The sequence below is a fragment of the Balaenoptera borealis genome (assembly GCF_965194805.1).
Source record: "Balaenoptera borealis genome assembly, chromosome: 4".
Taxonomy (NCBI): domain Eukaryota; kingdom Metazoa; phylum Chordata; class Mammalia; order Artiodactyla; family Balaenopteridae; genus Balaenoptera; species Balaenoptera borealis.
In genome coordinates, this window is record NC_138861.1 from 62072350 (window position 1) to 62098222 (window position 25873).

Below are 25873 nucleotides of genomic sequence, written 5' to 3' on the forward strand. Positions count from 1 at the left end.
AGGTATTTTATTCTTTTTGTTGCAATGGTGAATGGGATTTTTTCCTTAATTTCTCTTTCTGATCTTTCATTGTTAGTGTATAGGAATGCAAGAGATTTCTGTGCATTAAATTTGTATCCTGCAACTTTACCAAATTCATTGATTAGCTCTAGTAGTTTTCTGGTGGCATCTTTAGGATTATCTATGTATAGTATCATGTCATCTGCAAACAGTGACGGTGTTACTTCTTTTCCAATCTGTATTCCTTTTATTTGTTTTTCTTCTCTGATTGCCGCGGCTAGGACTTCCAAAACTATGTTGAATAATAGTGGTGAGAGTGGACATCCTTGTCTTGTTCCTGATCTTAGAGGAAATATTTTCAGTTTTTCACAATTGAGAATGATGATTGCTGTGGATTTCTCATATATGGCCTTTATTATGTTGAGGTAGGTTCCTTCTATGCCCACTTTCTGGAGAGTTTTTATCATAAATGGGTGTTGAATTTTGTCAAAAGCTTTTTTTGCATCTATTGAGATGATCGTATGGTTCTTATCCTTCAGTTTGTTAATATGGTGTATCACATTGATTGATTTGCATATACTGAAGAATCCTTGCATCCCTGGGATAAATCCCACTTGATCGTGGTGTATGATCCTTTTAATGTGTTGTTGGATTCTGTTTGTTAGTATTTTGTTGAGGATTTTTGCATGTATATTCATCAGTGATATTGGTCTGTAATTGTTTTTTTTAGTAGTATCTTTGTCAGTTTTAGTATCAGGGTGATGGTGGCCTCGTAGAATGAGTTTGGGAGTGTTCCTCCCTCTGCTATATTTTGGAAGAGTTTGAGAAGGATTGGGTGTTAGCTCTTCTCCAAATGTTTGATAGAATTCACCTGTGAAGCCATCTGGTCCTGGACTTTTGTTTGTTGGAAGATTTTTAATCACAGTTTCAATTTCATTACTTGTGATTGGTCTGTTGAGATTTTCTATTTCTTCCTGGTTCAGTCTTGGAAGGTTATACCTTTCTAAGAATTTGTCCATTTCTTCCAGGTTGTCCATTTTATTGGCATAGAGTTGCATTTAGCAGTCTCTTAGGATGCTTTGTATTTCTGCGGTATCCATTGTAACTTCTCCCTTTTCATTACTAATTTTATTGATTTGAGTCTTCTCCCTCTTTTTCTTGATGAGCCTGGCTAAAGGTTTATCAATTTTGTTTATCTTCAAAGAATCAGCTTTTAGTTTTATTGATCTTTGCTATTGTTTTCTTTGTTTCCATTTCATTTATTTCTGCTCTGATCTTTATGATTTCTTTCCTTCTGCTAATTTTGGGTTTGGTTTATTCTTTTTTCTCTACTTCCTTTAGGTGTAACATTAGATGGTTTATTTGAGATTTTTCTTGTTTTTTGAGGTAGGCTTGTATAGCTATAAACTTCCCTCTTAGAACTGCTTTTGCTGCATCCCAAGGGTTTTGGATTGTTGTGTTGTCATTGTCATTTGTCTCTAGGTATTTTTTGATTTCCTCTTTGATTTCTTTAGTGATCTCTTGGTTATTTAGTAACGTATTGTTTAGCCTCCATGTATTTGTGTTTTTTACGTTTTTTTTCCCTGTAGTTGATTTCTAATCTCACAGCATTGTGGTCAGAAAAGATGCTTGATATATCAAGTTTCTGAAATTTACCAAGGCTTGATTTGTGACCCAAGATGTGATCTATCCTGGAGAATGTTCCATGTGCATTTGCGAACTGTAATCTGCTGTTTTTGGATGGAATGTCCTATAAATATCAATTAACTCTATCCAGTCTATTGTGTCTTTTAAAGCTTGTGTTTCCTTATCAATTTTCTGTCTGGATGATCTGTCCCTTGGGGTAAGTGAGGTGTTAAAGTCCCCCACTATTACTGTGTTACTGTCAATTTCCTTTTATAGCCGTTAGCAGTTGCCATATGTATTGAGGTGCTTGAGGTGCATATATATTTATAATTCTTATATCTTCTTCTTGGATTGATCCCTTGATCATTATGTAGTGTCCTTCCTTGTCTCTTGTAATAGTCTTTATTTTAAAGCCTATTTTATCTGATATGAGTATTGCTACTCCAGCTTTGATTTCCATTTGCATGGAATATCTTTTTCCATCCCCTCACTTGTAGTCTGTATGTGTCCCTAGGTCTGAAGTGGGTCTCTTGTAGACAGCATATACATGGGTCTTGCTTTTGTATCCATTCAGCAAGCCTGTGTCTTTTTGTTGGAGCATCTAATCCATTCACATTTAAGGTAATTATCAAAATGTATGTTCCTATTACCCTTTTCTTAATTGTTATGGCTTTGTTTTTGTAGGTCCTTTTCTTCTCTTGTGTTTCCCACTTAGAGAAGTTCCTTTAGCATTCGTTGTAGTGCTGGTTTGGTGGTGTTGAATTCTCTTAGCTTTTGCTTGTGTGTAAAACTTTTGATTTCTCTGTCGAATTTGAATGAGATCCTTGCTGGGTAGAGTAAGCTTGGTTGTACATTCTTCCCTTTCATCACTTTAAACATATCATGCCACTCCCTTCTGGCTTGTAGATTTTCTGCTGAGAAATCAGCTGTTAATCTTATGGGAGTTCCCTTGTATGTTATTTGTCATTTTTCCCTGTTGCTTTCAATAATTTTTATTTATTTGATTACTATGTGTCTCGGCGTGTTTCTCCTTGGGTTTATCCTGCCTGGGACTCTCTGCACTTCCTGGACTTGGGTGGCTATTTTCCCATGTTAGGGAAGTTTTCAACTATAGTCTCTTCAAATATTTTCTCGGGTCCTTTCTCTCTCTCTTCTCCTTCTGGGACCCCTATAATGTGAATGTTGGTGCATTTAATGTTGTCCCAGAGGTCTCTGAGACTGTCCTCAATTCTTTTCATTCTTTTTTCTTTATTCTGCTCTGCAGTAGTTATTTCCACTATTTTATCCTCCAGGTCACTTATCCATTCTTCTGCCTCAGTTATTCTGCTATTGATTCCTTCCAGTGTATTTTTCATTTCAGTTATTGTATTGTTCATCTGTTTGTTCTAATTCTTCTAGGTGTTTGTTCTTTAATTCTTCTAGGTCTTTGTTAAACATTTCTTGCATCTTCTCGATCTTTGCCTCCATTCTTTTTCCAAGGTCCTGGATCATCTTCACTATTATTATTCTGAATTCTTTTTCTGGAAGGTTGCCTATCTCCACTTCATTTAGTTGTTTTTCTGGGGTTTTAGCTTGTTCCTTCATCTGGTATATAGCCCTCTGCCTTTTCATTTTGTCTATCTTTCTGTGAATGTGGTTTTCCTTCCACAGGCTGCAGAATTGTAGTTCTTCTTGCTTCTGTTGTCTGCCCTCTATAGTTCATTCTTTTTCTTAATTTATTTCTTTAATTTTCATTAAAGTTTATAGCATGCCATCAAATTTTGATCCATTGTGATAAAACAGAAAGGCACCAAAAAGTGAAATTGCATATAGGTATTGAGAAAAATGGTACTTTCACCATTGATGGATCATGTGGAAGATCCCCCTTTGTATATATACATTTAATGCAACATTCACTTAAAAGGAAAAAGATACTTTTATATATATATATTTCTGGTTCCTAGGTCGAGATTATGAGAAAGATAAAGTCTGCAAGGAACTCGCCAGCCTGGGAAAAGATGACTTCACATCTTTGTAAGTATGAGGTACTCGGCTCACTCTCCTGGTTACCTGACCTTAAATGAAGCTAAGTGTGAGGTATCTTCAATTCTGCGTCAGGGACTGAACTGATCTCCATTAAGATTAAGAGGATAGAGCCCCAGGGTCAAAGTGGGCAGAGATGTCAGGCAAATGGAGGACATCCAAAGATTCCAGTTGAACTACTGTTAATATGGTCTAAGAATTTGTTACAAGTATACTAATGAGTTGAGAAAACAAGTAAGCATAGTTTTCTAAGGTGAATTAAAAGGCAAATAGTACATGCTAGGACGCTGGCACTCAAAGGCAGCAAGGTAAAGGACAGGTTCATTTGGGGAGGCTTGAGAGAGGAAAGAACATGAGGCTGGTTTGATGGAACTCCCAAACCCAAGTTCTACTGTTACAAGATGCGTTTTTGTTCTAGGTAAACTTATTTTTAAAGCCAATGTCATATTTTCATTAGTCAAGAACATGTGTGCAATATTCCACTAAAAAATTGAATAGATTTCATATTAAAATATGTGCAATTGTGAAAACTTTAAAAAATTCTGCATACATTGACTTCTATTTCTCCTCAGGTCAATGGTCCTATACAGCAGAAAATTTCCCAGTGGCACCTTTGAACAGATCAGTCATCTTGTGAATGAAGTTGTCTCCTTGACAGAAGCCTGCTGTGCTGAGGGGGCCGACCCTGACTGTTATGACAACAGGGTAGGGTTGTGTGGTTGGCCATGTCTATGCTGGCCCATAGAAGGGGGTCAAGACAGGCCTTTACGTCATATCTTGGGGAAATTTTAGACAGCAACCCACCTACTCCAAGTTTGAGGGAGATATGAAGTCTATTATCCTAGAGCCCAAATTTATTCTGGTATAGTGAACCAATTCTGCCCATTAGTCCTACAAGGTTCAAATGAGAAAACTGGGGTGTATATTATTAATTCATGGACCTCTCAAAATAATTCTAATATAGTCTGTGTATCTTAGGAGCCTACCAATACCCATACCTGTATCATGCCAAGACTGGTATGAACTTCCCTGGAAAAACTTAGTGTTGGTTTCAAGTTATTTGGGCGTTCAAAAAATGCCCTATATATACACACCCAGTTCTGCATTTTCTACCTTAGAGTATACATGCAGAAATAAAAAATGCTGAAATGACAGTTCTCAAAATATAGACAACAGCTGAAAAATGTGAAACTACAGGTGTTTCTAGCAATTTACTGATACTGTCCATCAGGATGAATAAAAATGACATTTAGCTGCATCTTGATAAAGGCCTCTACAGACAAATGTCTCCCTGCTCAAGACTGCAGCAGTTACCCAACAGACACAATGCTCCAAAGATCTGATTAGAATATATTCTATGACTCTTACCTATTAATTTCTTTACCTGGCCCTTATCTACTTTCTAAGAATTTTATCATTTTCTCCCACCAACAACGACTCCACAAATAACATGTCATTTCAACACAACCTTCTGCACTATCTTAAATTAAACAAGCCAACTACCAACTACAATCAAAAAAACAGAACACATGTTTATTTCCATTTTATTTTATATATTTGCTAACCCATCCCTTGACCAAAAATGTTTGGTCATAACCCATCCAAGATTGTTAGAGACAGATCATAAGAACAGAGATAGCATTGATATTTTTTGGATAACACCTTTTTCCTGCTGTACAAAGCAATTTTTTTTTCTACAAATATGTTACTTTCTTTGTAAACTTTGTTTTTTTATTTGAAAGGAGGTAATAAAAAAGGAAAAATAGGAAAGTTGCCAGGGAAAGAAATGGGAAAAGTTTCACTGTTTACTTTTGGTTTACATAAATGATTCATCATGTTGCTTTCCTTCATCGATAGGAAAGATCTTTAGAAGTTTTACCTTCAAAAGATATCTTATAAAATAATTGTAAAGATGTCAAAATCTTTTTCCCATGTAAATCCCCAATTTTTTCCATGGGCTTATTTCTATTTCCATGGGACTATTTCTATTCCACATTTTTATTCCAGATATCAAATTCTTTCCAAAAAGAACATTTTGTTGCTACAACTGCTTTGGTGGTACTCTTACCATGGGCTTAGTCTGCCCACACGTATCTATGTACCACTGTTGAGGCAGTAAATTAAATTGTACCAGTGCTTCAACCCATGATGCACAGGAGAATAAACTTTGGGACTTTGGGAAAAAAACAGACCCTCAGGCCTCATCTTTGACCTACTGAATCAGAATTTCTGTGTTATGCAGCCCAGGCATTTCTTATTTTTATACAGTGATGCAAAAGCAGGCTCAAGAACCACTGAGTAGGAGAATGCAAATCAATGTTGAAGACGAAAGCAGTCAAGGATTAAGAGCCTGTTCATTTAACAAAGGGAGGGGAGGAGGGAAGAGGGAGGTCCCCATTCTTAGCGGTATTTAGAAGAGAATACAGATGGGAGATCACATCAGGATCAATGGAGCTTTTTCAAATGACCTCCCTCATCCTTAGAGATGTTAATATCCCTGTGGATAAACACTGAACTAGAGGATCAAACCTCTAACAGCTGCAATCACATACAGTTCACTTGTTAATGAAGGTTCTCTTTTGGTACTACTGAGTCTTAACATAAGACCCTGTACTAGCCTATAACTAAAATAATGCAGCTTGTCATGGCCAGTTTGTTACTAATGAGAATTTTCAAATTTAAGACTAAGATGTTATACTAAATGGAGAACTATAAGCCTGGAAACTTGCACATATGTGAGTTTACTTTTCTTTTCTCATTCTAGACTTCAGCATTGTCTGCTAAGTCCTGTGAAAGTGACTCTCCATTCCCAGTGCACCCAGGAACTCCCGAGTGCTGCACCAAAGAGGGCCTTGAAAAGAAACTCTGTATGGCTGCCCTGAAGCACCAGCCACAAGAATTTCCTACCTATGTAGAGCCAACGAATGATGAGATCTGTGAGGCATTCAGGAAAGATCCCAAGGGCTTTGCTGATCAGTAAGCTGCTTTCATCATATGTAAAACTTCAGGGCATAAAATAACATACATGTCTAACCTAACCCCTTATTCTATATAAACACCTCTTATACTGCAACCCGGACAATTACCAACAACAAAAACTTGACCGTCACCCACAACATCCCATCTCTGTCAGTGCCTATTACAAATAGCTTTCTCAGATGGAGATGAAGTCAACTTTCCCAAACGCCTACCCTCTCTCATCCTAGTTCTAGTATCTGAAGCAGACTCACTTGGATCCCCTGTCCACATGACATGTTCAAATATTTGACAGCAGCTATTGCGATTCCTCTTACGTTAGGGATCCTTGCATACTCCATCTGATAGAATTTTATTGCTGTGCACAAGTATTTAATTTCCAGTAGAGCATAAGAAATAAACAGCTTTTTTTCATTCTTACTGTACATTCCCAGAAACACTTGTGAACATGACACTTGTTGTACCACATTAGTGGACATAATACTTTCACCTTATTGTTTAACATTCATGAAGAGCCGATTATATATTGATTCTTTACTCTCAGAAGATCATAAAGTTGGAAAAAAATTATGATAATAGAAAAAATATATATACACACACAGAAGTCAAAAGCAACATCATTCAAACTGGCTTTAGAAGTATGAAATCAAGGTCATGATTTCATAAAAGTTGGTTGGCTTGCCCATCCCTGTAAATTCAGGGAGGATTTTGCCTAAGATCTCAGTCTCTTTAGACACTTAATGGCTTATGCTCACAAAAATTAAAATAATTTCAACAAACAAGCCTATACATAGCAATTGTCTAGAATAAACAGATAATGAAAGATAATTCCATTACCTTCATTTCAATTTTTTCCACCAACGTTAATAAGCAGCTACCATAGGCCATGCATATGGCAGATGCTAAAGGAATAAAGGGACGAATGACCCCTCCCAAGTAATCTACGTGGAAATTTAGAAAAGATTTTTTTAAATGAAGATATTGATTAAAAGTGACTAGTATTATAACCCTTTCTCTAAATCCCTAGTGCTTTTTAGATATTATAACTATCAACTAACATGCACCCTTTTTCCATCAAAATACTTCTGAAAAAGATTGTTTCCCACAAATGTTTTGACCAATCCTATTTTTCCCCCCACAGATTTATGTATGAATATTCCATTAATTATGGACAAGCTCCTTTGACACTATTAGTCAGTTACACCAAGAGTTCTCTCTCCATGGTAGGGTCATGCTGTACCTCACCAAACCCAACAGTCTGCTTTTTGAAAGAGGTAAGTGTCATTTTGTTACATAGTTATGTTCTTTTTTCTTCTTCTTCTATTAATACCGTTCCTTTCAAATAACGTTAGAAAGATTCCGATTCTGGAATCCGTAAACGTTTTTAAAATGCCTCTTTTGTATTTTGTTAATTGGAAAAAACACACAACCACCTCTGCGGAAAAAGTTCCGTTGGTCAGAATTCAGTTTTCTAGTCATCAAAAGGAGTCCAAATGGTCTCTTTTTGGCCATTTCTGCACACTGCTTTCAATGGATCCTGACCATCTAATGACATTCTCTCATTTATTTTCTAGAGACTTCAGCTTAAACATTTATCACTTCTCACCACAATGTCAAATAGAATCTGTTCACAATACTCTGCTTATGGGAAGGAGAAATCAAGGCTCAGGTAAAGATTTAGCACCATCAGCATGTGTAGCTGTTTGTTTCTGCACTATTGATCCATAATATTAGGATTCTCTAAGAAAATGTTTGTAATAGAAGATATAAACCATAGTGTTATGCTCCAATAATCCTCAAATAGGGCCCAGTTATTTTTTCTTTTCTCTACACAAAATATGAATAAGGAACAAAACTTTTCTAAAACATAATTTGATTTTAATCAACCTTTTCCATATATTCACATGGGAAGACTGGTAGACCACTAGAAATTATCTCAATATTCATATTAGCATGTATTACAAACACACGAGCAAAAACAATCGTTTTTATTCATCACCTGTTACTTGCTTTGCCCATGTTTTTCTTGGGAAAAAACTTCCTGAATTCTTGTTATATGAAGCTTTGTGCTCTATAGTGTACACTCGTAAGCTTCATGAATTTATTCTAATTACTTAGTTTATAAGCTTCACTTTGATTTTTGTATGGCTATTGTTAATTTCACAATTTTGACAGTTTCTATGTTTACACATCTCTCAACTCCTCAGACATCTAGATTTGCCAGCTTTATATCTTCAGTATTTAGAGTCTCTTTAATTCCTTTTACTCTGATCCACAAGTTTTTTCCTCTAATGGTAATGAAAGAATTCATGCTGGCACCAGATCTTAAGGTTCCCCCAAAGGGCATAGAAACTACTTTCATGAGTCCTTTAAAAATAATCTTCCATTAGAACTACTGAAATACTAAATGGCATCTTCTCTAAAACTTCCCTTTAGTTTTCCTTGCATTTAGAGTATTTGGCATGCAGAGCATAGGAATTCATAGTATAAAACCCCCTATAACAATATACATATATGTCTTAATCATAAATTTATACTTGCATTAGTGTCTAGGAATTTACTCCAAGGAACTGAGTGTGGACAAAGATTTAGCTAAAAACATTGCTGCCACATTTTTTTTTTAAATATGAAAAACTTAGATATTTCCTAATAGAGCATATTTAAATCAATCATGATATATCCATTTATGAGAGAATGCCAGTTTGTTATAATTATATTTTAAAAGAATATTTAATGAAAACAAAGTGTTGCTAAAAGAAATCAAAACTACAAATAGAAAGACATTTCATGCTTATGGATTGGAAGAATCAATGTTGTAAAAATATCCATACTATCCAAAGCAATCTACAGATTCAATGTAATCTATCAATATCCCAATGGCATTTTTTTTTTTTTTTTTTTTGCTGAAACAGAAAAAAAAAATCACCCTAAAATTCATATGGAATATCAAGGGACTCCTTATAGCCAAAACAATCTTGAAAAAGAACAACAAAGTTGGAGGTCTCACACTTTGATTTCAAAACATATTACAAAGCAACAGTAATAAAGACACTGTGGTATGGGCATAACAAGATATAGAGAGACCAGTGGAAAAGAATAGAGAGCTCATGTAGAAACCCTAATATATATGGCCAAATGATTTTCCACAAGGGTGCCAAAACTACACGATTGAGAAAAAAAGTCTCTTCAACAAATGGTGCTGGAAAAATTGGATTTGCACTTGCAAAAGAATGAAGTTGAACCCTTACCTTACACCATATATTAAAATTAATTCAAAATGGATTAAAGATCTAAATCTATAAAACTCCTAGAAGAAAACATAGGGAAAAAACCTCAGGACATTGGATTTGGCAATTTCTTGGAAATGACACCAAAGCATAGATCACAGCAAAAATAGATATATAGCACTACATCAAGCTTAAACTACTGCACTTTAAAGGAAAAAACCAAGTGAAAAGGCAATCTATGGGATGGGAGAAAATATTTGCAAGTCATCTATCTAATAAGGGTTTAATATCTAGAATGCGTAAGGAACTTCTACAGCTCAACAAAAAAATAACTTGATTAAAAATAATTGAATAGATGATTCAACAAGAGATATGTAAGTGGAAAGATATTCAACATCACTAATCATAAGAGAAATACAAATCAAAGCCACAATGAGATATCATCTCACACCTATTAGGATGACCACTACCAAAAGAACAGAAAATGAGTGTTGGCAAGGATATGGAGAAATTGGAATCCTTGTGCACTGCTGATGGGAATGCAAAATGGTACAGCCATTGTGAAAGATAGTATGAAGGTTTCTCAAAAATTTAAAAATAGAGTCACCATATGATCCAGCAATCTCACTTCTGCATATATATCCAGGGAAATTCAAAGCAGAACCTCAAGGATATATTTGCACACCCATGTTAATTGCAGCATTATTCACAATAGTCAAGAGGTAGAAGCAACCCAAATGTCCACTGACAGATGAATGGATAAAGTGTGATACATACATACAATACATACCTATATTACATATTATAGAGTCTTAAAAAAATTCCTGTCACATGCTACGACATGGATGAACATTGAGGACATTAGGCTAAGCAAAATAAGCAGTCACAAAGGGACAAGTACTGTATGATTTCACTCATATAGAATATCTAAAGTAATAAAAGTCATAGAAAAAGAAAGCAAAAAGGTAGAAGCTCACCAAAGGCTGAGGGTGGATCAGTGGGGAGGGGGCAGTATTTATGGGTATCGAGTTTTAATTTTGCAAGATAAATTTCTAGAGATCTGTTATATAAAAGTAAATATACGTAACATTACTGAACTATACACTTAAAAATGGTTAAGATGGCCAATTTTATGTTTTTTGCCGCAATTTAAAAAGAATGATATAGAACCTATTCCTGATATATTAAGTGAAAAAGGAAAATAGGTGAATGGTATAGCAGAGCATAAACACTTAAAAAATACCTTGTAAGCCTTATAAAATACTTCAGGGTAATACACGAAAACATCAACATTTATTAACTCTGTGGTCTAGGGCTATAGGTCTTCATTATTTCTTTTATCTGTAGTTTCTAAATGAACTTATGAAAATTTTTAAAGACTGTAAGGGGTCACAAAAACACAATGCTGGCCTCATGAATAGACATTAGTGCTTTCTTTATTGCCATTTTAGATTTAACATTTTTTTTATCACAACTATTTTTTTTTTTTTAACATCTTTATTGGAGTATAATTGCTTTACAATGTTGTGTTAGTTTCTGCTGTATAACAAAGTGAATCAGCTATACGTTAGATCTAACATTTTAAAGGCATGCTTCAACTACGTAGATCTGGCCAGAAGAGAAGCTCTATATCAGTACTGAAAATATGAAAAGATCCATTGGGGATGACTGAATTTTGAATAGTGACTTCTGCACAAAGGATCCATCACATAGCAGTTGTGCTCTACGCAGCTGTTGAGGAATTAAAACTATGCTAATACTCCTCCCGACTCTGTGTTCATAATGAAACCAAAAAAACTGAGAATATGGGTAAACTACTAATTCATTTTTAACTGTTTAGCCATCTCATAAAATTTGCCCAGAAAGTGCCTACTGCGAATCTGGAAGATGTTTTGCCGCTGGCTGAAGGTATTACTACAATCGTCTCCAAGTGCTGTGAGTCTGCCTCTGAGGACTGCATGGCTAAGGAGGTAAGAAAATCGTCATCATCACGAGCCACATACTGAGTGGCAGGCGTTCTCCTAAGCAGCTTTCTACATGCATCATCTCAATGAATCCTCATATGTATCCTATGAAATTTAAATATATTGTTAACTCAATTTTACAGATGAGGAAACAGAAGATTAGCAAGGATTAATACTTTGAAGTCATACAACTAGCAAGTGGCAAAGTCCACACACAAGGACAAGATTCTGATTCCCAAGACCTTACTCTACCTACAGAGCCCAATGCAGATCTACTAGTCATATATAGTTAAGTTTAAATTAAACTTCAACTTTGGTAACACTAGCCACTTTTCAAATGCTCAGTATGGCACAGTACAGATAGAAATTATTTTTCATCATTCATCATCTGTTCTATTAGACAACACTACAACCATTATTAAAAGTGTCTAATGTTTTTGTTATGTCTATTAAAATTTGATAGTCATCCAAATTTCTCACCTTTCATTTATATAATCCTTTCAAGTAGATATAAATTTGAACTGTTACTTAAATAAAAGTCACTAGGTGTCTGTGGACCTCTTTAGAAATAGATTGTTACCTGGCCTTTTTTCATTAAGGATACCTGTCTGTGTCTATAGGTGTTTCTCTATAACCTGACTTATAATGGTTAAGTGGGACTCTATGTATGTATTGCATATGCTGCATTTATCTACCTAGATATGCCATCTTTTTATTTAACCAGTCCCCTTTTATTGGATTTAGCTTGTTTCAGTTTAATATGTTAAGCAATGCTGCCCTTAATAGCCTTATAGCTAAATCTTCCCTTCACCCATAATTATTTTCTGAGAGTAAATTCGTGGAAATCAGATTGTATACTTTAAGGCTCTTAGTACACATTGACAAGTTACCCTCTGCAAATGTCCTACCAATGTACCTTGAAAGAGCATTCACACTGACTTTTGTAAGCCTTCCTTATTTTTAATTAGACTAACTAGGAAACTAACAATGCACAAACTCACAATTGCTTTTGTAGCTGCCTGAATACACAGTAAAAATCTGTGACAACTTATCCACAAAGAATTCTAAGTTTAAGGACTGTTGTCAAGAAAAAACACCCATGGACATTTTTGTGTGCACTTACTTCATGCCAGCTGCCCAAAACCCCGACCTGCCAGATGTCAAGTTGCCCACAAACAAAGATGTGTGTGATAAAGGGAACACCAAAGTCCTGGATCAGTAAGTAGGGTTGATCTAATTTGACAGTATTGATATTCACTAGCATTAAGTGACAAAGAAATTAAAATGGGAAGAAATGGTAAGCCTTTATCTGTTTTCCTCCAGTTAAAAACTAAAATAAACCATTGGTTGCGTAGACTGAGTTGCATGAACTATGAGTACGTGCATACTTGAGGTGTAAAAATATTTCTTAATTAAGTCAACAGGCCCCAAAATCAATTACCAGTATTAGAGAGCAGGATTTAGACTGAATTTGGATTGAAACTAATTTATATTTGTCTAAGTACTCATTGTTTTCATAAATGCATAAACAATGGGATGAGACAATGGAAGAATTTACACAAACTACTTTCACAGAAAAGCTACCTAAGTTACTCACTTGATGCTTTATATAGGGTTCATTGTATTATAGTTGCATAAAGGACAGTTCCATAGGCATTTGAAGTAGATCTGTTTATATATAAATACATAAACAAATTTATATGTAGTACATACAACATTTTACTTGAGTTAAATTAACTAGTTACAATAGCTTCAAAGCAACTGTTAATAATTTGCATTCAAATGAGAATATTGATTTTAACTTCAAACCTGTTGATTTGGAGTCAATTTTAATTAAATCTTATTTTTAATTAAGAAGGCAGGTATTCTGCCTTAATAGATGTCAAATTTCAAAACATGACATGCCTACACAAATCTACCCATGTTAAAGAGTGTTATCTCCTTTCTCTTTCATGCCAGGTATACGTTTGACCTAAGTAGGAAGACTCATATTCCAGAAGTATTCCTCAGTAAAATACTTGAGCCAACCCTGAAAAGCCTTGATGAATGCTGCCACTCTGAAGACTCTACTGCCTGTTTCAATGCTAAGGTACAATGTGCTACCGTTTCTTTATCAACTTTGCTATAGATCAAGGGTTGGCAAACTGCAGCTCATAGGGCAAATCTGGCCTGGTGTCTGTGATCTAAGAATGGTCTTACATTTTAAAATGCCCTAAAAATAATATTTCATTATACATGAAAATTTATTATATAAGACTCCAACATCAGTGTTCATAAAGTTTCATTGGCATATAGCTCTACTTATTGTTTATGGCTGCTTTTTTGCCATGGTGGCAGTTGGTAGGTACAGCAGAGACTGTATAGGACTTACAAAGCTTAAAATATTTACAATCTGGTCTTATGTAGAAAATGTTAGCCAATATCTGATAGAGATAATAAACACTCATCTTGATACATTGCATGGAGTTCTGATTTCACATCTCCCTGAACAGTGTTTCAAGACAAATAATTGTTTTCTTACAGGGCCCTCAATTGACGAGAGACCTATCTTCTTTCATTGAAAAGGGACAAGAACTGTGTGCCGATTATTCAGAAAACACATTTACTGAGTACAAGAAAAAGTAAGGGACTTGTTCTGGCTGATTCCTCCAAATTTATCGATAACAGTAGCCCAGTACTGTTATTTGAAGCAGAGTTGAAGACTTTAGATGTGCTAAGTCAAAAAGGAAGGCATGGGCTTCCCTGGTGGCGCAGTGGTTGAGAGTCTGCCTGCTGGTGCAGGGGACACGGGTTTGAGCCCTGGTCTGGGAAGATCCCACATGCCGCGGAGCAACTGGGCCCGTGAGCCACAACTACTGAGCCTGTGCATCTGGAGCCTGTGCTCCGCAACAAGAGAGGCCGCGATAGTGAGAGGCCCGCGCACCGCGATGAAGAGTGGCCCCTGCTTGCCACAACTAGAGAAAGCCCTCGCACAGAAACGAAGACCCAACACAGCCAAAAATAAATAAATAAAAATTAAGCGAAACTCTTTATAAAAAAAAAAAAAAAAGGAAGGCATTCCTTTATAAATAAGTGTTAACACTAAAATAATAGGCCATAATAATGAAAAGTTTTACTGGTTTCCTGGAAAATCTCTGTTGAGAAGATCATGTCATTCTCAACTTAATTAATTTCTTAGATTCATTTCCAATCATTTTGAACAACACAGATCAAGTAAGCACAAATACAACCCCACAAAAGGACCTTTATAAAGAATCCCAAAAGGATGACACCTTCTTCAGTGACCCCCATGAAGTCTACCTTAACAAAGCTCTAAAAGAAAAAAAGCTGTGAAATCCTTAAGTTCAAAATAGTTATTTCCCAGTTATCAGGAAATTACATAATTAATAGATTATGGAGGCGTTATAGAATGTTACAGATAATGCAAGATTAAGTTCTCTGCCAACAGTTTTGAACTCCAGGATTACATGGGACAACTGAGTAATAATTTATATAATCTCAATACATTAAAAATGTTAATGCGGTAAAATTGACATTTTGAGTTTTGAAAGTAGAGAAGATTGAAACGATTGAGTCTAGGTATTTACAATCCCATACGTGCCCTTTTTCTCCCTATCCTGTGAGTTCCTTCTGGTCTGACTTGCTTTCCCTCCCAGCTGGGACCAACTCTTTTCAATAATGTTTTATAAGCAGGCTATCCCCCTCACCCTCTTGGACTTTCCCTGTATCCATTTTACTAATCCCAACTCCAGATAAACTTGGGTCTCTACTACTTCCCAATCCCACTACTGACTGGGCTGGCAAGTATTTCTTGGAGAAAGTCGTAAACCAGGCTGAGTCATAAACCATTATGAGGGTAGAGAGTTACCAAGATCATAGACCAATCAAACTGGGAGAGAATCAAGAGAATTCAGATCCTAGCACCGTCTTAAAAGGGAGATAGTTAATAGTAGAGCTAAAAACAAGAGCCAAAGTTTCTAACTTTTCTTGTGTTTTCTAGCATAGGTAGTTAAGAAGTAGGCAAACTGAAGGGAAAATTACATAAAATGAGGGAGAATACATGAAGGTGACAAAGTCCTGTAAGGGAAGTATTCTTTGAGGAGTTTGAAATCTAGAACTTGAGAGAAGATGAAAGGTCAGGGAGAATGGAGGAGGAAGTCATCCATGCTGACTGATGCAACTGAGCGAATGAAAGGGGAAAGGCGGGAATTCAAATTCAGCAACAGTTTGTATGTTTACTTTCATGATCTAAAGAGACAGGTTTCACTTTCTAATCTCAAATTGAGGCACTAAAAATCATTCCACAGATATTAAGTTTTCTTAAGAAGGGCAACTATATTTTCCTTTTTTGTTGCTAAAGATCTGAAGTGGCTATCATTTTGCACTAGACATGTTTATAAAACACATCTAGTAAAACTTTACATAAAATTGGCCTTTCAGACTGGCAGAGAGGCTAAGAGGAAAACTGCCTGATGCCACAGAGACAGAACTCGAAGAGCTGGTTGCCAAGCGCTCAGACTTTGCCTCCAAGTGTTGTTCTATAAACTCACCTCCTCTCTACTGCAATTCAGAGGTAAGAAAATTTAACCCTCCACTTATCACTGCATAGTATTAAGAACTTATATAGTAAGATTTACTCATTTGTTATTGATTGCCTGTCCTATTCATGGGGAAATGTTTTGTTGGCCTTTTCAGATGCAGTAATCCATTTGTTTATATCCTCCATTTGACCCATTATTCTCCAGCAGTCATTTCAGAATGCTATATTAGAATAGTCAAAAAAGGTAAAGAGAGCACTCCATTTCACTTTACAGCTAATTTGGAGGTATTAGTGACAATTCCAAGAATTTTGATGTCTCACGCATTCTATTTCTGGAATATAGAGGCAGGGTTAAAACAACTCTATGCCATACCAAAACAGTATCTTCCTTTGCTCACCTCTTTCTAAAGTTCATGTTATTAAGTTGTATCCCTTTTGGCCGGATTTAACTATTGTTGGTTTTGTTGTCTATTGGGAAGGAAACATTTATGATCTATTTTGGACCCATCATTTTTGCCTTTACATAAAAATAATTTAACTACAGTGTAAAAGTTAATACTACTTAGGCCAGTGATTTAATGCCAATCAGAAGTCCTTTTCTATAAGTTAAAGAATTTTTTCAAGAACTTACATGAAATTTTGTTCATTTAAACCATGAAAGCAACAAAGCCTGGTTTCATTTTATTATTCTATTATTTTTCTATTCTATTTCTATTACTATTCTATTAGAGCACATTTGATAATATCCAAGAACTTAATAAAAATCACAAAAGTTTATGTGTCAGAAGAAAACCTTGAAGCTCATTTAGTGTAATCTTTTACTCAGTTAATCCCTTCCACAGGTCATTCAGCTTCCATTTAAATACAGTCAAGTTATTTTCTCCTAGAGGTAGACTATTTCACTGCCCAGTAGCTTCATTTATGAGAACATTTTTCTATAAACTAAACCATTATATTCCCCTCATAATTTCTACTGAGTCTAGTCTGGCTTTCTCTACCAACTAGAAAATGTCTTTCTCTCTTCTCAGTAGAGGCTCTTTTATATTTGAAGTGGTTTTTGGAAAGTTAGACTGGGAAAAGCTGTTTGTGCCTTTGTTTTTGTTCTTTTAAGTTTTGGGTTATACGTACCAATTCTCTGAACGTTTTAGTGAAGTTTTGGTTTTCATCGTATACTGCCAAACAAAGCCTTAAATTAACAAATCGAGCTACATCATGTTGTTTGTCTTTCTTCTCTATACCCTTGAAGATTCTGATTTCTCCTCCAATTTCCATGTATACACTCCAATCCCAAACCTATTTGCCAACCTTGTTTGTAATAATTTGTAAAGTCAGAATTCCAGATGAAAAGGGTACAGTACAATAAAAGCCTGTTCTTTAAATTCTGCTGAGAAATATATCATGTTCACCTTTCATTAAAATTCAAAACAAGTAAGATTCTAAACAAAAATTGAAAGAGTTGGAGTATTAGGATATTTTGGTCATTATCGGCATTAAAACATTTAGCATAAGGCAACTAAATCGAACAGTTCCTTCCTGGACTACCAACTGGCTTTGGGTAATATAATAGCTGCTTAGGCTGCCTTTTCCAGAAGGGGAAAAAAAAAAAAAAAAAAAAGTCACCTTACCTAAAAGGTGTTTTCTATCAGCAGAATTTGCTCTGACGGCCTCATGCAGTCATCAAGAAAAAAAAAGCCTAAATCCTTTTCTTATATTGTCAAAAATACCACGTCTGTAACCCATCTCTAGTCCCATCATCTGTTCATCCAGCTACACACTTTTCTTTTTGACCTCATCCGAGACAAACTGAGCTTTATGCACGAAGCACATGCTTCCTTCAAGCCTCTTGCTTTTCATGTCTTTAATCTGCTTTTCACTATATTTTTCATTATAACACATTGCCATTTTAAAACTTTATTTTCAACAACCATGATGAGAAGGCAGTTTTGTAATGTTCTATTTTCTTGCTTTATAACCAGTAAATTTATAGCAGTGCTGCTTCTGACTAGCCAGACTTTCCGTAATTGCTAAAGAACAGTGAGAGGAATGGAGTTGAGATACTCATGAACATTTGATTATTTAGAGCCCTCGGACGTTAGACCCTCTGGTGTTTGTTAGCCTTTTTGATTGTCTTTCTACATTAATCTCATTGTGAGGTAGGTGTGCTCACCTCTGCTTTCTGACTTCAATCTGCTAGAACAGCATTCACTTTAATTCTCAATGCTTAGTGTAAATATTTGTCCCATTTACCCTATAATTTGGATTATAATTTATCATTAAATTTATCATTTAATCTCCTTGTCCAAATGCTTGACAGTTTCTTTTCCTTATAAGTAGTGCCCATCTACTACATTCACTCCAAGTCATTTATATCCAGGGATCCATTTCTGTCTGCCATTCTAAATATACTTGGCACAGTTGCTAGAAGAGTGGCAGAAGGGGCCTCTGAACCATACTAAATCAGTGTTTCATTATGTGGTCATCTACCCCTACCTACCCTCACCCTGATCTTTAAATGATCAGGAAACAGAACCATCAGTGTAATTTTCTTTTGGTTCTACCATGGCACTCAGAACTGGTCCATTTTTATTTTCCATAGAGGCCCACTGACTGTAGAAAAACTTACAACTGCAAAATTAGACTTGATTTTTATTTCTCTCCATCATTCAGGCAAGGCATCCCTATTCATTCTTCTGAAAACTCATTACTATGCTATCCCTAAGATGTCCCAACAGATTTCCCAAAGTTTTCAGAAAGCCACTGTTATGTGCTGGAGTTGATCATTAAAATTTCGAAGACAGTCAAATGCAAATAGCCAAGAGAAGCTGGGCAAAGAGGAGACCGACTCTTCCTCTCTCATCCCCTTCACCTCCCTCTCTCCCTCCCCTTGTCTTCTCTCCCATACTTCAGGAAAAATTGTTACATCTCTCAGTATAAGTAGATTTTATAATCCTCAGTGTCATAGCTAGCAATTATTAAACCATTTCTATTTGTTAAGCAGAATATTAATAGCTTTACATGTATTTAGAGAATGATCTAAAACAATTCTAAATGTTAGGTAACATTTTAATTCCCCTTTTACACATGGGTTGAGTGAGATATACAGAGATTATATACGGAATATCATAAGTTTATTTCATGAGTCCGTTACTGTCACTCCATGTCATTGTCAGAATTCAGCCCTAATTTAGCTAATAATGACAAAGGCAAATTACTGATACCGGAAAACTATTAATTACTGACTGAAAATCCAAAATTATTGTTAAAATAGCAAACATGATACCAGGTCAGTAGTATCACTCTGAATTCCGTTCATCCCACTTCCTTGGAAGCTTCTTTCATTAGTTACACTCTTTTGTTTCAACAATACCTTTTTAATGATTCTAATTTAAAGTTACTTATCTCCTGATCTTAAAAAACTAAGATACTTTAGACACTACTCCTTAGCTACTTTTCTCCTTCCCTTAGAGCCAAGATTCTTGAACAGTATATACTCTCATTCCTTACACCTCTTATTAATTCCTCTACCCTTTGCAGTACGGCTTCTGATGCTACCATACCACTAATGGCAAAGTCACACTGAAATCTTCTTGCTAAATCTAATAAACATTTTTCAGTCCTTATCTTACCAGCCTTCTCTGCAAAACACTTGATACCCACAATTATTTTTCTTCTTGAAACAACTGTTATCTGCATTATCATATTCTATCTTTTTCCTTCTGACTCTTCCCTTCTTACTCTCTTCAGTATTGTCTTCCTCTTCTACCTATCCCTTAAGTTTCCATGTTTTCCAGAGTTTTTCCTTGATCTTCTTCACTTTTCATGACATGACATTTTCCCTGAGTGTTCTCATCCATGGACATGCCTTCAATCTTCAAATCTCTACCTCTAGCCAGAATCTCTCCCCTCAGCACCAACATTTTTATCCAACTGTCCATGGGGTCTCTCTTGTCCCACAAGAAATTCAAACTCAACATGCCCAAAGTCTTTCCCTTAAAACCCCCTCTTATTTCCGAAATGTATAAATATTATCATCATTCACACATTGTCTAAAATGGAATCCTTGACTTCTATATACATTCAACTAAATTCCAAATCCTATCAATTCTAACTCTTCAATATCTCTCAGTAGATACCTTCTTCTACATTATCAGTACTTTTAGGCAATCTTTTGCCAGGATTACAACCTTGGTCTCCCATCTCCAGTCTTCCTCCAGTGCCTCACACCCAATTCCATCTCTATACTGAGGTCAAAATAACCTTTGCAAAGCACAAAATGGTTAATACATTCTAATTGCTCTCCGTTGCTTCTAAATTGAAGTCCAATTTTTTTTTTTTTAATCAAAGAATTTGGACCCTTGGTTTCCTCTCCAAACTGATCATGACTTCTTGTTCCTCTTGTGTTGGTTCTCCTGAACTACTTGCAATTTTTCAAGTACATTAAACTTGCTCTTACCTCAAGGTTTTGCACCTAATGACTCATCCCAGATTGCCCTATTTGCACCCTCTAACATGGCTCAATCTTTCATTAAGATTCTGAATTCAATTTAGACACCACTTCCTCTGGGAATCCTTCCCTGGCACCCAAGGTGTTATGCCTTAACATTCAGTGCACACCCAATAATTAGCACCTATTAACTATTGTCATTTTTTCCTTGTCTTTTTTCCTGGAATACTGTAAACTCTTCAAGAGCAGGGACACTGTAAAACTAAATAAGGATGTGAAGGATGGTCAATTAAAAGTTCAATATAAAACTGCATTTTGACAAGAACGCTTTCCTCTAAACAAGGTTCAAAAAAATTTGTTATACCTTCTGAAATGACCTACTAGTCTACAAACAAAACACTCCATGATTTAAATAATTTTTTTCATTTCAGATTGATGCTGAAATGAATACCCTACAGTCCTGATGCATGTGTATTGTCTTAGGTAAGTACGGTTTTTACAGGCAGCAAAGAACCCAGCTTTGTACAATGTATTTTTAAAATCATAATGGGAAGGAGACTATTTGTCCAAATTATTCTAACAATTATTTAAAGTCATTTTATGAGACTATTTTATGAGATGCGATATTAAGCACATGGAAAAGTCAAGGAGCTTACGCAAGTATATACGACCAACTTCTGACAAATTTAGGACTAGAATTCAGATCCCCAGCCTGGTACTATATCCATCTTAACCTCACATCTAAGATAATGACAGTATAGAGATCATTTCAGGGATTTTAATGCATTCAATAGAAAAAACTGAGTTTGAAGACAGAGACCATCAAGTCTTAAAGATAACATGGCAGGATTCTCAGAAGGAAAGCGGCATTCCTCAAATTAAAGCAACACTGTTGAAATAGTACTACTTGCTTCTTTCAGATATTACATTTTCACCCATTAAAATATGCCTGATAAAGATATTAAAAGTACAAAATAATTTTGATAGAACTCCATACTTTAAACTGAAGGTGACCTCAACTGTGCACATTTCTACAAAAATATTTTCTCTCTAGATTTAATTGTATTCATTTTAAAGATATTGCTTCTGAAATTTAAAAAAATGATTTAAAAAAGTGGTTTTGGTTTATCTCAGATCTTAAACAAGCTTTTCAATGATGTAAAATTTTAACTTTGCTGATTTACTGACATCTTTTCCTAAAATGATATGGAAGCAAAAGTCTTTGACTAATGAAATTCAAGCTTCCAACTATCAACAATTTGAATCATTAGAAACAGCAAAAGAAAATTAACATTCTGAGAGGCACTGCAATGGAGATGATCAAGGAAACTCATTTTTGGAATCACCCAATCTGGATTAGAATCCCCTCTCCATCTATCTTTATAAACTTAAATTATACTGCCTAGAGCTCAGTTCCCTTTTCTGTAAGAAGAAATTGTAATATCTACCTCTCAGCATTGTTGCAATGATTAAGTGAAATGATTATGCATATAACATTCCTAGAAAATAGTAGCAGTAATACTAGCAAAGTTGTTACTGCTGCCGCTTCTACTACTGATACAACTGTCGACTGAAGAAAAACATACAACCTGAAAGTTGTGAGTTATGTTTTATTCGGGGACCTTACTGAGGACTACAGCCCAGGAGACAGCCTCTCAGATAGTTCTGAGGCGGTAAGGGAGGAGTCAGGATACATAGGAGTTTTTTTGCTGTAAAAACAAACGTGAAGTTGAACATCAAAGATTATTGCTAATCACAAAGAACAGACAACTCAAGTTAATGATTTTAGTTCTTTTCTATTATATGGGAAGGTGCAAGAATCTGGGGTCATTGAAATGACTGCTTTAGATATGCATAGGGTCAGCATCCAGAACACGGAAAGCTTTCTGTTTTTCTCCATCCTGAATTCCCCTCAGGGCACACTGTCAGGACAGCTGCAGTGTCTGATGGCAGGCAACATTTATTGTTTATTGGCATGGCAGGCAACATTCTTTGTCCGCAATATGAATCTAAACTAAAACAAGTTTCCCTGCCTATATATTCTTGTGCTTTTGCATATGAATATTGTGTCTTAAAGGGAAAGTAAGTTCACTGAACTATTTCTGGAGAAAAAGGCTGAAGGCCACGCCTGAAACTAATATGTTATGTCACTTATACCTCAATTAAAAAATTAAAAGCCAAGTTACTTGAGTATAAATATTCTAGAGTTACAAATAGTATCTGGTCTCTGTTGCTGCTAAACTAATCGTTTTCCCTCATTTAAATTTAATTCAGTCTCCCTTCATCTCAATCCACATATAATCTATGTAGAGTTAAAATCCCAATACACAACATTACCTCACCTCCCACCCTTTGAGGTATCCCTAGTATCCCTAGGCTTAATAAGAATTCGTGTTGTTTGAAAAGCCATATAACTTCGCCTTTGAATTTGTTTTCACCGGATTATGTTATTCTCTAGGAACTCAGTGCATTTTTTGGTGTCTCATGTATATTCATATTCTTTCAGTCCCTGGGAGCACAAATTGAAAAAGAGAGTATTTTAAGGAAAGGTAACACTAATTTGATAGATTAAGAGATTTTTTTTTAACCTAACAACTTTCTGAAATATTTAATGCTAGCTAAATCAACAGGTAAACTTTTTTTCAGTGACAGATTAACGAAGGCTTCTAATAGACTGATTCTTCTGGTTCTAGTCATTATCGTCTATAAATATTTTATCATTTCTCCCGCATTAGTCAATATTTTTCTATGGCCTTTAATTAGTCCTTCAATTTCTGCATCACCCAATTGTTTGGCCACCCAAACATATTTTGATCAGCTAGAAGGAAGCCCTAAAAATCACTCACATATTCCTTCCATAGGTTTCAAGCCCTATTTTACCCACTGCCTGTTTATTATAATCACAATCTGCAATTATAAAGGGTTGTTATATTTGGAGCAGTTATGTGGCTTTGAAAGAGCAAATTATACCTTGTTCACAAGGCTGTGGGACTGGGGCACTTGATGTCTAGACATAATGATGCCATAACCTAAAAGTTCTATTAGGTTTCTAGAACACAGCCAGCAGATTATGATTCTTGGGTTCCATGTAGAATTCTGTAGCTCTGTAGGACAATCCTGGATTCATTTAATTATCAGCAGTTGTGAGCTGCTCTGAATCCAGCACTTGACTTTGATTCCAAACTAAGTAGTGAGCACTTGTCTTCCCTCCCCCCTCTCCCCATAGACCAGCCTTTTCTTCATATCTTAAATTGCTCTAGAATATATCCAAGTTCTTCTATGGTTTTTCTTACTCTAACAATTATGCTCTTGATGACAGAAGTGGCACATTATTTAGTGTGAAGAAATTCCTAAATCCATTAAACTAACTTTGGCTGGCTATGTATTTTTCACTGAAAGCCCACCCCACTCTAGAGATTTCAACAACTTGTAGAAGCTGAAGCCTTTGTCTCAAGGTGTTCCCATCCTTAGGTACACCCACAATTCATGTCTTCCACTCAACAGCTTGATGCTATTTCATTCTTAACTAAAGTCTTTTTATAAACCTGACTTGTCATCTTGACAGTTATTGGGCCCCTTGATCAATTTCTTCTAACCGCCAAGTTGATTGTGACCACATTTGCATGCCTCATTGGAGAAGGAATTACTGTCTTTTAATAAATCCCACAAAGCCAGTTATCTTTTTCCTTCAGCTTTGGAAACAATTAGTGTTCCTTGGGTTGCCAACAGATAAAGGAGTTAGCTCATGCTGCAGAAGCGAGTCAGAGGGAAAATGCTACTAGAATCACACTCGGCACAACTAGGTGCTGACACCACGAGAGAAACATATGAGGGAGGCATGGAGGTGTCTCCTTTCTCATCCTCACTCCAAGGCATAAACTCATTGGGTCAATGAAAGATGGAATTTCTTGCACTGTGCAAATAGAATTATGATACAACTCTGCTGTAGTGTCTTGGAAAAGAAAATAAGCAAGGGGGAGACACATCTGCTTCATTACAAAGTGGAAGGTGATTTGATTAAAACCTCGCACTCAGTGAGTTACTAAAATAACGACTGAACTATTATCTCAGTCCCATGACTGAGGGGCCTCATGTGCATTGGTTGCTTTTTTTCGCTCTGGCAGTGATTATTCATACTCATACATCAGAAACTTACATACACCATTAGTTCAAAGAAAAAAAAAACTGTATGATGTACCTTAGCATAACAGTGACGGCTTTATATTCAGGCCTCGGGAATTTCTTACATTGACTCTGGACCCATCAGGTGGGCTCTAGTGGATACACGGGTCACGCTAGACAGGTTTATCTTTATGCATAATAACCTGACCTTATATGCATCTGTTGAACTGTAACAGGATGATTGTCGCCCATTAGCTCTGGTTTTCTAACATTTATTCCCATTATTCCCACAGACCTAGAGCTGGAACCACTCTGGGAATGACATCTGACAGCCTAACCTAAGTAAAACCAGAGGTCCTAGGGAGACAACTAGGATACTCCCTGCTTGTTATCAGCTGCAAGAGCCTTGTACTATTGTTAATGTTGAGTATGATGATCTGTTAACAAAATAAATTGAACTACAATGCAAACCATAAATGCTACTGAGCATGATGCTACCATGTTGATCTCCAGCACTCTTCCTGTGACCTTCACAAAGACACTACAGGAGGCAGCCTCAGCCTCACAAGCCCCTGCTTTTTTCTAGATTCGCTGTGTCCTAAAAGATTCACGGCATACGCATCCACTTTACACTTCCCAGCACACTGAGCTCCATGCCTTGATCGCTTCTCAGGCTTAATACGTACCATTAAGAAAAAGTTAACAGCCTTCTACCATAAATAGCCCGGAATAGCTCACTTCTTAAAGAAAAAATTTGTTTTTAATTAAAGAAAAAGCAGCCCCCTGAGGATACCTTCTTGCTCCCAGCTGCAAGTTGTACGCCATTAATTAGGTAGTATCTGCCTGGCAAAAAGAAAATCTTTGGAGCCTGAACAAGTTTATTGTTGCTAAAGACGAGTCCTCAGAGCAATTTATTGGGTCAAAGTTCTAAATACAATGATTTCAACTGAAT

The 25873-nt window shown here is 35.9% G+C and overlaps 1 protein-coding gene across 3 annotated transcripts in view; it reads left to right on the forward strand.

The window, feature by feature from the left end:
• The window catches only part of GC (GC vitamin D binding protein), a 40029-nt gene extending 14631 nt beyond the window's left edge, over window positions 1-25398 (forward strand). Inside the window, exons 2-13 of one of the 3 annotated variants that reach the window (XM_082390248.1) lie at window positions 3570-3639; window positions 4221-4353; window positions 6413-6624; window positions 7766-7898; window positions 8199-8293; window positions 11692-11821; window positions 12831-13033; window positions 13775-13904; window positions 14339-14436; window positions 16256-16388; window positions 21231-21282; window positions 25215-25398. In XM_082390248.1, coding sequence (XP_082246374.1) covers window positions 3570-3639; window positions 4221-4353; window positions 6413-6624; window positions 7766-7898; window positions 8199-8293; window positions 11692-11821; window positions 12831-13033; window positions 13775-13904; window positions 14339-14436; window positions 16256-16388; window positions 21231-21263 — 1370 coding nt within the window. In that variant the 3' untranslated portion in view covers window positions 21264-21282; window positions 25215-25398. Of the gene's footprint in view, window positions 1-3569; window positions 3640-4220; window positions 4354-6412; window positions 6625-7765; window positions 7899-8198; window positions 8294-11691; window positions 11822-12830; window positions 13034-13774; window positions 13905-14338; window positions 14448-16255; window positions 16440-21230; window positions 21283-25214 lie in introns of those variants that run through there. The other 2 variants (XM_082390249.1, XM_082390247.1) reach the window with 2 other exon arrangements.
• Window positions 25399-25873: the final 475 nt, after the last annotated feature.